We start from the raw sequence: 15,680 nt of genomic DNA, 5'->3' as shown, positions 1-15,680 counted from the left end.
TAATGGAGAGTGGCAGTGGAGTTTGGCTGTAGGAGCAGGTGTCTGATAGTATAAGACCAACTCCTCCAGCATGTTTGCAGCAGGGGGTGTGAGTGAAATGAAATCCAATATATGAGAGTGCAGCAGGGGAGGAGGTGTCAGAGGGTGTCAGCCATGTTTCTGTGAGACCCAGAAAGGAAAGTTTTTGAGAGATGAAAAGATCATGAATGTAGGACAGTTTGTTACAGACCGAGTGTGCATTCCATAATGCTCCTTCAAGAGTAACCAAAGGAGCAGGGGTCAGAGGAATTTTTTTTAGGTTTAAGGGGTTGAAGAAATTTGTAGAAGAAGATTTGTGATAGTGAAGGTGATAGTGGGGATTTGCTAAGGGGGGCCCTAGATTTGGAGAGATATCACCAGCAGTAAGGAGAAGCAGAGAAAGTGTTAATAGATGAGAATAAGAGAGGGCATGAGGTATCTGTGTGTGTTTGGGAAGGAAGTGTTTTACGTTGCCAAACAGGTTTGTGCAAGCGGTAAGATGGAGGAAGAAATGAATATATTCTATCCAGAGATGTTGCAAGTAAAACTTAGGACTAGGGATAAGACAATAAATCTCAGAAAAAGTTTGATATATAACAGTAATATAGATGTCGGCAGAGTAAGTATTAACCTAAAGTATTGGACCCTTTAAAATATAGCTTTTATTAATTCTCATTAAAAACAGAGTAAATCACCCTGTGATATCTGGGTGACCTAAAATGTATAAGGACAGGATGTCGCCCAGCTATCACCATGAAATGGTGAATTTGATGCCGTATAGATAGTACAAATTCCACAAGGGCACTTATGACGTTGGCGATGGGTATAAAGTAGGGGAAGGCTAGGGCACTTCAATAGGTGCTGGGGATAATTCTCTCTCTGTACCAGCCCTAGGTTAGCCTTTGCCCAGGGATGATCCCTGATGGTGGGATTTCCCTGTCCCTGTACCTGCCCTGTCTGGCCCTGTACAACCCTATATGGTGTGAATGTAACAGAAACAGTGATGTCAGCAATATTTTTAATCCCGATGCGTTTCCCCACCAGGGTTCATCAGGGGGTCGGTTAGAAATAGATAATTCATATAAATAACATCTTAAATCAAAACAGGATAAATAGATAAAGAATGTACTATGTCCTGGATGAGACAATGAGGCAGACCATGCTTGGGGCTGGATGTATCACACAGGCTCTCCTGTTGTTAGAGAGGGATGTCACCTAGAAATAAATCACAGAAGTGTGTATTTACTTACTGGATCGCAAATGTCTTAGCGCCCCAGAGGTGATAAAAACTTACTGGTGATGTGCCCCATCGATGTGTGGACTGCCACCTGCCAAGTTGTGTAAGGCGGTGGGGCTTCTCTGTACTGCCGATGTTTAAATATGTGCTCCAGCGCGTGTCCTCACTCCCGGGAAAAGGATATCCGGTGAGTGGAACGCACGCCGAGCAACCACTTCTGGTTCCCTGGAACGCATGCATTGCTTCCGGTTTTCTGTAACGCAGACGTCCCTTCCGGTTTAGTGACGCTGCGGCCCTCCAGACTTCAGCCGGGGATAGGGAGAGATGGTGCTTAAGGTAATTGCACTAATTCCAACTCTATCTGAATTAATATTTTACAGCACTACAAAAACAGAGAAAGGGAAGGTGTATATGGGGTCGGTTAATCACTTCTGGCTTATAACCAGAGGGATGGACATGACACGATTGGCATAAAGAATATAATATTATATGCCATGGTCCGGGTTACTCCATGATGTATATAAATTCCCCCCATGTAAAGAGACACCAAGGTTTTTACTCTATGCCCCAGGCTACTACAAATATAGAAGGACACATTTTCCACAATTCTAGCTCTTCTGATCAGGGGATGTATAATTAAATATTTACAATCATCGCCTGACAGGATCATGAGAATTTCTTAGATATAATACCATTAGGGGGATGCCAGGTATGTATCCCAGGGTAGCCATATTGTTTGGAATTGTTCCACAGTGTTGTTAAGGGACGCCGTGAGACATTTCATGGACCTGAAGTCACAGACCCTGGCTATAAGCATGGACTTAGTGGGAGGGGTAGTCTGCTTCCAGGATTTAGCGATCAAGGATTTGGGTGCAGTACATAGTGAGAGAAACAGCCTGGAGGAGTGCTTGATCAACCCTGGAGGTGGCAGGTTAAGTAAGTAGACCTTTGGGTCTAGTGGTACAGGGGATCCAAAAAGGGAATGAGCCTCGTCCCTTACCTCCCGCCAAAATGGGATGATACTGGGGCAGGTCCAGAAAATATGATACAAAGAACCCACGTCGTTTAAGCACTGACAGCAGACAGATGGAACAGTGGGGTTTATGTAATGTAGGCGTGCAGGGGTATGGTACCAGTGCATTAGCAGCTTGTACTGCGTCTCCTTATACATGGTGCAAATAGATGACTGGGCTGCCCTATTTCATACAGTCTGCCAAGGACTGCGAGAAAGAGGCGATCCGAGGGTGGTAGCCCATTTTTTCATGTAAGCATGATGTGGGGTCTCGCCCTCCTCAATTGTGGCCAGAAGGCGGTAGATAAGAGAGATCAGACCTCTCATCCCTGTACCCAGTCTGCACATGCGCTCAAATGGGGTAGGAAGTGACACCTTAAGCGAACCAAAAGTGGTGCTCACATAGTGACGAAGATGGAGGTAGTGGAGTCCCTCCGTCACCGGTAATTTCGATTGGTCCTGAAGTTGCGCAAAGGACCTCAATGTCAGAGTAGAGGCGTCTACAATGTTAGCCAGATGGAAGAGACCCAACGACAACCAGACCCGGACCATGGGGGCGGTCAAGCTAGAGGGAATAGCTGGGTTGTAGAGAAAGGAGATCATAGAGGAGTGCTGAGAAGCTAAGGCAAACCGTCGGTGGAAGATGTCCCATATTTATTTGGTAAAAGCCATAGGCCCCAGGAAGGGAGTGTGGGGAGCTACGGGGGCCCGCTGCCATAGCAGGGTATTCGGATCAACTGGGGCAATTCAGAGTTTTTCGATTTCTACCCGTTTGGTGTATGCTGTTGGGACGCCCAAAAAGGAACGACACGCAAATGAGAAGCCCAGTAATAGTGTATGATATTAGGGACCGATAGGCCGCCTCTATCTGTGGCTGCGAACATAACCTTACAGGGGATGCGGTGACGTTTACCTTGCCATATAAAGTCAAGAATGGCCTGTTGGAGGAGGCGTAATTCTGACATATGGATTCGTACTGGAAGCGTCTCAAAGTAATAAAGCAATTTTGGGAGGAGGGACATCTTCACTGCTGCTATGCGGCCTAGCAATGATATGTGTAGGGGTTTTTGTGAGGAGGGACTTAAGTTCCCGGAAGAGTGGAGGGAAGTTACTGGAGTACAATGAGGCATACAGAGGAGTAATATGAACCCCTAGGTACTTCAGCGTGGTGTCCGACCATCGATAAGAGAAATTGCTCTGGAGCAATGTTAGATCACGGGCGGGTATAAGGATAGGTAGGGCTTCTGACTCAGAAGCATTGACCTTGTATCCCGAAAGGTCGCTGTAGTGAGTTAAGGCTTTTTGTAGGTTTGGTAGTGTAATGTGGGGATTGGTCAGGGTGAGGAGGACATCATCCGCATAAAGGGAGATCTTAAATTCCCTGTCCCGTACTTTAAGTCCCTGAATGTCGGGGTTCAGTCGTATGTGTGCTGCAAGGGGTTCTATACACAATGCAAAAAAATAAGCCCTGAGAGCGGGCAGCCCTGACGTGTACCATTAGAAATATTGAAAGGAATATAGGAGCGTTGCAGAAAGGGTCCTGCGATACCAAAGGTTCGGAGGGTTTCGAATAAGAAGGACCAATCAAGTCGGTCGAAGGCCTTTTCTGCGTCAAGGCTCAAAAAACCTGTGGGGGTCGAGGTACACGTCGCCACATCAATCTGTTATCCCCGCCTTGTCGATAGGGGATAAACCCCACCTGGTCCTTGTGGACCAGGCTGGGGATCCACACATTTAGGCGAGCAGCGAGAATACGGGTGAAGATTTTCAGGACTGCGTTAAGAAGGGCGATCGGTCTATAGTTAGCGCAGTCCTGAGGGTCTTTACCCGTCTTGTGGATGACTACAATATGGGATGACAGCATAGACGGCGGGATTGGAGAACCAAGTAGGAATGAGTTGAGTAAGGCCAGGAGATGGGGGGGAGACTTCTGATTCAAACATTTTGTAGTACAGGTCTGTGAACCCTTCAGGTCCCGGAGATTTTCCTAGGGGGAGAGTTTTATTCACATCCCTGAGTTCCTCGGCTGATATAGGGCTGTTCAGAGAGGCGACTGCCTTCGGAGAGAGCTTGGGCAGTTTACAAGAGGCTAAGTAATTCTGTATGTGGGGTGGGGGGGGGGGGGGCGCGCAAGTGTTTGTCGGCAAAATTATACAATTTAGAGTAATAATCACGAAAGCATCGAGCAATCGCGTCAGGGTGGTATTGGTGACAGCCAGCTGTGTCTTTCACCGCCTGGGATCACGTTTGGAGGCAGCATCCTGTAATTGATGGGCCAAGATAGTGTGGGCTTTATTTCCTTTTTCGTAATATCGCTGCTTGGAGTAAAGCAGCATGCGTTCCACAGTATGCATGGAGGCATCTTTTAGTTTAGCGCGGGCCTCCACAAGCTCCCAGAGAAGGGAAAGACTCGACCTATGGCTTAACCACCTCAGCCCCCATAGCTTAAACACCCTTAAAGACCAGGCCACTTTTTACACTTCTGACCTACACTACTTTCACCGTTTATTGCTCGGTCATGCAACTTACCACCCAAATGAATTTTACCTCCTTTTCTTCTCACTAATAGAGCTTTCATTTGGTGGTATTTCATTGCTGCTGACATTTTTACTTTTTTTGTTATTAATCGAAATTTAACGATTTTTTTTGCAAAAAAATGACATTTTTCACTTTCAGTTGTAAAATTTTGCAAAAAAAAACGACATCCATATATAAATTTTTCTCTAAATTTATTGTTCTACATGTCTTTGATAAAAAAAAAATGTTTGGGTAAAAAAAAAATGGTTTGGGTAAAAGTTATAGCGTTTACAAACTATGGTACAAAAATGTGAATTTCCGCTTTTTGAAGCAGCTCTGACTTTCTGAGCACCTGTAGGTCAGAGACAGGATAAGGAAAAAAGAGAGGGTTAGTCACTGGGCCTTCAAAACGATGGTCCAGGGTTAACTGCGCAGGGCGCCAAAGGTAGGACAGAATGAGTATCTTTTAATTTCCGTGTACGGTGAAAGTGGTGGGGCAGATAAGGGCAGGCAGCCAAATGGTCTCAACCCACCTAAAGGACTCTCGGTGGGTGATTTGAAGATTGGGAGTGGGGTAGCGTGGAGACGCTAAAAAAGGACCACGGGAGCGGCGCCAAAATCCCTAATATCTAAATTTGTGGGGGTATATAACCCATAAAAGATAGCACTTATTATGTCGCTAATTGAGATAAAAGTATTATGTCGCTAATTGAGATAAAAACATATGGTTAAGACAATTATAAATTGACAAGTATAAAATTGAAATATAAAATCAAAATTTAAGTGACTCACTTCACCCAGGAGGGTAATGTGGGATAAAGCTCAAGACACGCCAGGCGCAGGAGGTGTAGTGTGGGTGTCTTGAGCTTTATCCCACATTACCCTCCTGGGTGAAGTGAGTCACTTAAATTTTGATTTTATATTTCAATTATTTTTACTTGTCAATTTATAATTGTCTTAACCATATGTTTTTATCTCAATTAGCGACATAATACTTTTATCTCAATTAGCGACATAATAAGTGCTATCTTTTATGGGTTATATACCCCCACAAATTTAGATATTAGGGATTTTGGCGCAGCTCCCGTGGTCCTTTTTTAGCGTCTCCACGCTACCCCACTCCCAATTTTCTGAGCACCTGTCATGTTTCCTGAGGTTCTACAATGGCCAGACAGTACAAACACCCCACAAATGACCCCATTTCGGAAAGTAGACACCCTAAGGTATTCGCTGATGGGCATAGTGAGTTCATAGAACTTTTTATTTTTTTGTCACAAGTTAGCGGAAAATGATGATTTTTTTTCTTTTTTTTTCTTACAAAGTCTCATATTCCACTAACTTGTGACAAAAAATAAAAACTTCCATGAACTCACTATGCCCATCATGAAATACCTTGGGGTGTCTTCTTTCCAAAATGGGGTCACTTGTGGGGTAGTTATACTGCCCTGGCATTTTAGGGGCCCAAATGCGTGCGAAGTAGTTTGAAATCAAAATCTGCCGGTGAAATCCGAAAGGTGCTCTTTGGAATGTGGGCCCCTTTGCCCACCTAGGCTGCAAAAAAGTGTCACACATGTGGTATCTCCGTACTCAGGAGAAGTTGGGCAATGTGTTTTGGGGTGTCATTTTACATATACCCATGCTGGGTGAGCTAAATATCTTGGTCAAATGCCAACTTTGTATAAAAAAAATGGGAAAAGTTGTCTTTTGCCAAGATATTTCTCTCACCCAGCATGGGTATATGTAAAAAGACACCCCTAAACACATTGCCCAACTTCTCCTGAGTACGGGGATACCAGATGTGTGACACTTTTTTGCAGCCTAGGTGGGCAAAGGGGCCCACATTCCAAAGAGCACCTTTCAGATTTCACCGGCCATATTTTACAGATTTTGATTTCAAACCACTTCTCACGCATTCGGCCCCTAAAATGCCAGGGCAGTATAACTATGCCACAAGTGACCCCATTTTGGAAAGAAGACACCCCCAGGTATTTCGTGATGGGCATAGTGCGTTCATGGAAGTTTTTATTTTTTGTCACAAGTTAGTGGAATATGAGACTTTGTAAGAAAAAAAAAAAAGAATCAGCATTTTCCGCTAACTTGTGACAAAAAATAAAAAATTCGAGGAACTCGCCATGCCCCTCACGGAATACCTTGGGGTGTCTTCTTTCCAAAATGGGGTCACTTGTGGGGTAGTTATACTGCCCTGGCATTTTCCAGGGGCCCTAATGTGTGGTAAGTAGGTAAATGACCTGTGAAATCCTAAAGGTGCTCTTTGGAATGTGGGCCCCTTTTGCCCACCTAGGCTGCAAAAAAGTGTCACACATGTGGTATCGCCGTATTCAGGAGAAGTTGGGCAATGTGTTTTGGGGTGTCTTTTTACATATACTCATGCTGGGTGAGAGAAATATCTCGGCAAAAGACAACTTTTCCCATTTTTTTATACAAAGTTGGCATTTGACCAAGATATTTAGCTCACCCAGCATGGGTATATGTAAAATGACACCCCAAAACACATTGCCCAACTTCTCCTGAGTACGGAGATACCAGATGTGTGACACTTTTTTGCAGCCTAGGTGGGCAAAGGGGCCCACATTCCAAAGAGCACCTTTCGGATTTCACCGGCCATTTTTTACAGATTTTGATTTCAAACTACTTACCACACATTTGGGCCCCTAGAATGCCAGGGCAGTATAACTACCCCACAAGTGACCCCATTTTGGAAAGAAGACACCCCCAGGTATTCGCTGATGGGCATAGTGAGTTCATGGAAGTTTTTACTTTTTGTCACAAGTTAGTGGAATATGAGACTTTGTAATAAAAAAAAAAAAATCATCATTTTCCGCTAACTTGTGACAAAAAATATAAAATTCGAGGAACTCGCCATGCCCCTCACGGAATACCTTGGGGTGTCTTCTTTCCAAAATGGGGTCACTTGTGGGGTAGTTATACTGCCCTGGCATTTTCCAGGGGCCCTAATGTGTGGTAAGTAGGTAAATGACCTGTGAAATCCTAAAGGTGCTCTTTGGAATGTGGGCCCCTTTGCCCACCTAGGCTGCAAAAAAGTGTCACACATGTGGTATCGCCGTATTCAGGAGAAGTTGGGCAATGTGTTTTGGGGTGTCTTTTTACATATACTCATGCTGGGTGAAAGAAATATCTCGGCAAAAGACAACTTTTCCCATTTTTTTTATACAAAGTTGGCATTTGACCAAGATATTTATGTCACCCAGCATGGGTATATGTAAAATGACACCCCAAAACACATTCCCCAACTTCTCCTGAGTACGGTGATATCAGATGTATGACACTTTTTTGCAGCCTAGATGCGCAAAGGGGCCCACATTCCTTTTATGAGGGCATTTTTAGACATTTGGATCCCAGACTTCTTCTCACGCTTTAGGGCCCCTAGAATGCCAGGGCAGTATAAATACCCCACATGTGACCCCATTTTGGAAAGAAGACACCCCAAGGTATTCAATGAGGGGCATGGCGAGTTCATAGAAATTTTATTTTTTTGGCACAAGTTAGCGGAAATTGATTTTATTTATTGTTTTCTCACAAAGTCTCCCTTTCCGCTAACTTGGGACAAAAATTTCAATCTTTCATGGACTCAATATGCCCCTCACGGAATAACTTGGTGTGTCTACTTTCCGAAATGGGGTCACATGTGGGGTATTTATACTGCCCTGGCATTCTAGGGGCCCTAAAGCGTGAGAAGAAGTCTGGAATATAAATGTCTAAAAAATTTTACGCATTTGGATTCCGTGAGGGGTATGGTGAGTTCATGTGAGATTTTATTTTTTTACACGAGTTAGTGGAATATGAGACTTTGTAAGAAAAAAAAAAAAAAATTCCGCTAACTTGGGCCAAAAAAATGTCTGAATGGAGCCTTACAGGGGGGTGATCAATGACAGGGGGGTGATCAATGACAGGGGGGTGATCAGGGAGTCTATATGGGGTGATCACCACAGTCATTGATCACGCCCCTGTAAGGCTCCATTCAGACGTCCGTATGCGTTTTGCGGATCCGATCCATCTATCAGTGGATCCGTAAAAAAATCATGCGGACGTCTGAATGGAGCTTTACAGGGGGGTGATCAATGACAGGGGGGTAATCAATGACAGGGGGGTGATCAGGGAGTCTATATGGGGTGATCACCACCGTCATTGATCACACCCTGTAAGGCTCCATTCAGACGTCCGTATGCGTTTTGCGGATCCGATCCATCTATCAGTGGATCCGTAAAAATCATGCGGACGTCTGAATGGAGCTTTACAGGGGGGTGATCAATGACAGGGGGGTAATCAATGACAGGGGGGTAATCAATGACAGGGGGGTGATCAGGGAGTCTATATGGGGTGATCACTACCATCATTGATCACGCCCCTGTAAGGCTCCATTCAGACCTCCGTATGCGTTTTGCGGATCCGATCCATCTATCAGTGGATCCGTAAAAATCATGCGGACGTCTGAATGGAGCTTTACAGGGGGGTGATCAATGACAGGGGGGTAATCAATGACAGGGGGGTGATCAGGGAGTCTATATGGGGTGATCACCACCGTCATTGATCACGCCCCTGTAAGGCTCCATTCAGACGTCCGTATGCGTTTTGCGGATCCGATCCATCTATCAGTGGATCCGTAAAAATCATGCGGACGTCTGAATGGAGCTTTACAGGGGGGTGATCAATGACAGGGGGGTAATCAATGACAGGGGGGTGATCAGGGAGTCTATATGGGGTGATCACCACCGTCATTGATCACGCCCCTGTAAGGCTCCATTCAGACGTCCGTATGCGTTTTGCGGATCCGATCCATCTATCAGTGGATCCGTAAAAATCATGCGGACGTCTGAATGGAGCTTTACAGGGGGGTGATCAATGACAGGGGGGTAATCAATGACAGGGGGGTGATCAGGGGGTCTATATGGGGTGATCACCACCGTCATTGATCACGCCCCTGTAAGGCTCCATTCAGACGTCCGTATGCGTTTTGCGGATCCGATCCATCTATCAGTGGATCCGTAAAAATCATGCGGACGTCTGAATGGAGCTTTACAGGGGGGTGATCAATGACAGGGGGGTGATCAGGGAGTCTATATGGGGTGATCAGGGGCTAATAAGGGGTTAATAAGTGACAGGGGGGGGTGTAGTGTAGTGTGGTGCTTGGTGCTACATATTACTGAGCTGCCTGTGTCCTCTGGTGGTCGATCCAAACAAAAGGGAACACCAGAGGACCAGGTAGCAGGTATATTAGACACTGTTATCAAAACAGCGTCTAATATACCTGTTAGGGGTTAAAAAAATCACATCTCCAGCCTGCCAGCGAACGATCGCCGCTGGCAGGCTGGAGATCCACTCGCTTACCTTCCGATCCTGTGAACGCGCGCGCCTGTGTGCGCGCGTTCACAGGAAATCTCGCGTCTCGCGAGAGGACGCACCGGCGCGTCCACCCAGAAGAGCAGGGCCGCCGCAAAGACGCAATCCTGCGTACGGCGGTCCTGAGGAGGTTAATTAGGCTTGTAGCGGAATAATTTGTGCCGAAAGTTCCCGAACCCGGAGTGTTCTGTTTTTTTAAAGCCACGAGGCCAGTGCAATACATTGGCCCCGAACTACCTCGTTTAGGCGCCAATGACAAGTGCGTTGTGGTACAGGTTGAGAAGAGAGGTTGAGGGTAACGGTGGCGTGGTCTGACCATGAGATAAGTCAAATGGTAACATCGCGCATCATCTTCAGAGTCAGAGCATTGCCAAAAAAGTAATCTATCATCTATCCGGGTGTGCAATTTATGGGGGGGGGTGTTATCCACCCTCCATGTGTCGTAGAGGGCAAACCGCCTGATCACGCTACGAAAGTTCCTAACCAGGCGACACGAGGGCGGAGGGGTGGAGAGAAGGGACAAGCGGTCCGCATTCTCTGAGAAAAGCATATTAAAATCCCCACCCAGGATCCACGCAGCTGGAAGCAGACTTTGGAGTTTGTGTAGGACCCGACGCACAAACGGAAGTTGGGAGGTGTTGGGGGCATACACATTACAGAGTACGATGGGGCGACCCTGGTAAATCCTTTCCAGAATGACCTAGCGACCCGCGGGGTCTATTTGGGAGGAGGATATTGAAATGGGACAGGAGGCTGACAACAATTTGGCAACGCCTGCCTTTCGACGACTATGGGCTGAGAAGGCGTGTGGGTAGTAGTTTTTGGCGAAGCCAAAGGATCCTGTCTGGTCGAAGTGGGTCTCCCGAAGGAAGGCCACATCTGCCCGTAGGTTGCGGAGCTCCCGGAGTACCAGACGCCTCTTGGCATTGGAGCCCAGACCCTTAACGTTCAAGGTGACACACCTAACCATTGAGGAGGAGTGAGTAGCATAGAGTCTTACCAGCTATGAAGGTAGTAACAGAAGCACAGGAGGTGTCCACTCCAGGGAGGGGGGTGGGGCCTCCTCCAGGCTGCTCTCTGTGGGGTAGGAAGAGCATGAGCAAGGGATAGACACGGAGGAGGGGGTATGGGAGAGGGGGGAAGACATGAACACCACAAGACTTCACAAAAAACGAACCGTAAACTAAATCTGTAGAATTAACAGACTAGAAAAAAAAATCTGAGAGGGGACCGACCCCGTCGGACCAATAGCCAGCAAGGCGGACTCACTGAGCCCCACTGTCTGGGGACCGAACCAGTCACGTCCCAAGAGGGGGGGCAAACCCAATAGGTCAGAAACAGAATAACAATTGTGACCAACAGGCGGCGACTACACCACCATCATAGTTTCCTAGGCCTTGAGTGGTCAAAAAACTGTGGAGTCCCTAAAGGGGAACAAAAAAAAAAGAGAGAACGTCCAGGCACGCCGATGAGCCCTTCAGCGATGGGGAGATGTTCTGGTGTCTCGCGGTCCTGTCCTTCCCTAGAGCACTGAGGGGGCGCTTCTGCAGGGACAGCCAGGTCGGGCGGGGAAGATGGCGGCGCTTGGGGGGTCCGGAGGAGGTATGACCCCTTGTGGGGGCTTCTTGGGCAGCTTCTTGCCCATGTGGGGGTCTGTGCTGAGGATTCAAAGCCACTAATATTGCGGCTTGATGGCGGAGCTCGGCGCTCATGCGTCCTGCTCCATGCGCTGCTAGGCCACGCCTCCCTCCATCTTGATTTCTGAAGAATGATATACATATATGCACATCTCTATGAGTACAGGTACTCCTTCTTGTAAGTGAGTAATATGGCTGTGTAGCGCACACTAGAACCATAATGGTGTATTGGCTACAACATCTGGGCCGATGCTGCAGAATGAGGGCAGGGAAAAGGGCCATAATATCAATCATAGCTGAGAATGGGCGCAGGCTACGGTGGAGAAGAGGAACCCACATGGGGAGACTGCGACCCCTGAACAGAGTTTAGGGCAACCCAACTGAGCCCAGGATCCAGTCACCGCACGCAGGCCAGCCAGGCCATTTGCACAGCAACTTCCAGCCACCACAGGGGCAGAAGCAACCCTTGGGGTAGGGATGGAGGGCAGGGGGACCCGCCCCAACACGAACCACCAAACAGATGCCCAAGATAATACGTCCCAACAAGAACACTATAGATGCGGGGAGGGCACCCTCTGGAAAGAAGGTAATCTCGCAAATTCCTTGCCGGACCAGGACTGGACAGTGAAGGACAGACCTCTAGAAGTCTATGAGGGAAGGCAACACCCCTAGAAAAAAATGGGAAGCCTGAAAAAATGTTGGCTAGGAGTGCGGCCCAGTACCGGCAAAAGCCGTGGGGCTAGAGTAGATACATTAGCTGAAAATGAGACAACCCTGGCGCACTGATGCTGCAGGGTGCTGGGAAGAGGGAAAGGGCTATGCATGGAAAAGGGGGTTCAAAGTGACCCCCATTGGTGAGAAAAATGGCCCAATAGAACCCTTGGATGGCAGGGGAAAAGCGGAATACTGATGCGGCCTAGTCACAGCCGGGAACTAAAGTAGAAGCCGTGGCCGAAAACGAAGCACCCCAAGCGGGCAGATACTGTGGGACCTGAGGAGGGGTGGAATGGAATGCCCTGAGGAGGGAGGGACTGAGGGTCATAGCGACCCCAATATAGAGAGAAAATGAGCCACACAGAGGCCCTGGCTGCCAGGAAAAAGGTGGGAACTGACATCGCCAAGTCCAGGCACGAGCTGGGCACTAAAGTAAATAGGAAGGCAAGGGGACTGCCAGTGGGAAGAGGGACCCCGATGGATGAAAGGAGTCCCTAACCAGGGTAGGAAGCATACTCGCCATCTGACATCTTCCGACACTGCAGGGTCACCCCTTTGGTAAACTCGCACTACAGTAGGATTACCGGTATTCCACTGTGGATGCAGTAATGGGGGACTGGGTGACCGGCGAGGTACTCCCCCACAAGGGCTGCTACTGAAGTGGTCATCCACAATGAAGACCCCTTGCTGCAGGATAATACCTGTAAAGTGAAGGAAAAAAATCAAGAAAAAGGCAAAAAAATAGCAGCAAGACCTGCAGAAGAAAAGCAGGGCGTGTCTGCCTCCTATGGACACTAGATTAAAACTGATTAGCCTAATGTCTGTGGAGAGGGTATAGCCCACCTGGTCAGAGCCAATTTATTTATTTTTATATATATTTAGCATCGCTTCCTAATGGTAGCTGGGCGTATACCCATGTGCTGTGGCCTCTCAATGACATTAACGAGAAATATAGTTTTGCAGAATGAGGCGATAAAGTGTAAAAATAAAACAAAAAATTTGAAAGTGGGGTAAAAGTAAAAACTAGAAATACATTTTAAAGACCATGGAAATTCTTGTCTTTTTAGAATCTTGAACAGTTCTCGGCATATGAGATTGAAAGGCTGAAGAACATAAAAAAGAATGCAAAATTTCTAAAGTCTCTGCGGTTGCTTGAGGTAGGTTGTATTTTGTGTGAAATCTCATACCATCATTGGTTCTGTGAATAGTAGGTGCAGTTTAATGATAATCACATATTGATGGCTTTATTTCAAATCCATAGTTGTGATGTACAGAAGTGAAGATTTGAAAATGTTTCAATCTCCAAACACTTTATTGAACCAAATGTATTGTGCATGACCCATACTTAGCTCTGTGTGCTTCAGAGAAGAAAAGCCAGCTGAGCAATGTTTGATGATTATGTTCTGTGTGATAAGTGGTTGGTGTGTGATTTTATCTCAGATTTGTTTTGCTGTTTTACAGATTGTGTCATCTCTTGGTCAACAGCGTAAAAGTAGGCCATGTGTCAAAAGGTAACGTTTAACATTGATGAGTCTACTGTTGTGCTGTGCGTGCTGAACACAGGGAGAGGCAGTGCTATCTGCCTTAGGCCTCATGCACAGAACCTCATGCATTTTTGCGGATTAGATGGGGACCCATTAATTTCAATAGGGCAAGAAAAGATGAGGATAGCACATTGTGTGCTGTTTGCATCTGTGTTTCTGTTCCGCAGCCTTGCAAAAAAGATAGAACATGTCCTATTCTTGTCTGTTTTACTGACAAAGATAGGACAATTTTTCTCTCTTATTCCCTATGTTTCCCTGATGATTCCAATGCTGTTTTTGTTTTCTTATTTGGCCCCCCTGTTGTCCCACTATGGCCCGGGCTCCATTTTGCACCCAGTATGGCAATCTGGAGCAGAGTTACAGGGGGGATGAGACATTTGTTCTCCAAATTAGACAGTGTTTTCTGCCTTGCTGTGACTTCGGCCCAATCGGTGCGAACCGCGTCACAGCCATGCAGAAAACTTGCTGACTTAGTGAGATCAAGCTCTTCTGGCCGTGGCTTCTTCCCTTTCATTCGCAGTGGTGGTGACTCTGGAATTGGAAGGTTGGAAGATAGATCAGATAATCCAGGAATTATAGTTTTGTCCCTCCTGGTCAAAATGACGGGCACCATGCAGGGGAAGGGTTATAGAAGCAAGTGGATACTGCTACGTAAGAATGCCAGCTTCCCCGGAAAAATGTCAGAGCATATCCCCAGAAAGATGAGATGCTGAGCAAGGAACATATAACTTTGTCGTTTACGATGAATGGATATGTATGGAGATCATAGCAGGAAGCAGCGTCTGATTGCTAAGTTACCACATTGCTTATAAGGGCTGTGAGTTCACGTGGTGATGGAACGCAAGGCTGCATGACAAACATGATAATAGGACACACTGTATGGGTAGTGCTAGGCTCTGAGGAGGTCTTCAAGAATCTCCAAATGGGGAGAAAGAATTGGTAAATTGCTGTACGATAGGTGACAGGGCACTGTTAGGAGATAATGAAAGGCGCATGTGTTGCAGGATGATGGTGCATGCATGTGGCAGGTGTAGAGATTGGCATAGGGATGGGACATTATCAAGGAAAGACCGAGCTGGGTGACGCACGCATGGTGTGATGGTGCATGCATGGTGTGATGGTGACGCACGTGTTTAGGGTTGTGAGCCCTGTTTAAGATTCAAAAACATTGTTAATACAGTATATGTATGTAATCATAAGCTGGTATGTGTGAAAAGGTGGATCCTATGATTCAGGATATGGTAGGGGTTAGATACAAATGATTCGAGTGCACATTGGAGAACAGAAAGTACACTGCTCAAAAAAATAAAGGGAACACAAAAATAACACATGAAATACTTTGTTCTTTACATAGTTGAATGTGCTGACAACAAAATCACACAAAAATAGAAAAATGGAAATCAAATTTTTCAACCCATGGAGGTTTGGATTTGGAGTCACACTCAAAATTAAAGTGGAAAAACACACTACAGGCTGATCCAACTTTGATGTAATGTCCTTAAAACAAGTCAAAATGAGGCTCAGTAGTGTGTGTGGCCTCCACGTGCCTGTATGACCTCCCTACAACGCCTGTGCATGCTCCTGACGAGGTAGCGGACGGTCTCCTGAGGGATCTCCTCCCA

At 46.5% G+C, this 15,680-nt stretch overlaps 1 protein-coding gene across 1 annotated transcript in view; it reads left to right on the top strand.

Moving 5' to 3' along the window:
• The window catches only part of WDR76 (WD repeat domain 76), a 140,738-nt gene that overhangs the window by 58,778 nt on the left and 66,280 nt on the right, over positions 1–15,680 (top strand). Inside the window, 2 exon segments of the mRNA XM_040415662.1 lie at positions 13,582–13,671; positions 13,976–14,025. Of these exon segments, the coding sequence (XP_040271596.1) occupies positions 13,582–13,671; positions 13,976–14,025 (140 nt within the window).

This window comes from Bufo bufo, chromosome 1, assembly GCF_905171765.1.
Source record: "Bufo bufo chromosome 1, aBufBuf1.1, whole genome shotgun sequence".
In the NCBI taxonomy this organism is placed as follows: domain Eukaryota; kingdom Metazoa; phylum Chordata; class Amphibia; order Anura; family Bufonidae; genus Bufo; species Bufo bufo.
The sequence above is the reverse complement of the archived record's forward strand: the minus strand, read 5'-3'. Positions and strand labels throughout refer to the sequence as shown.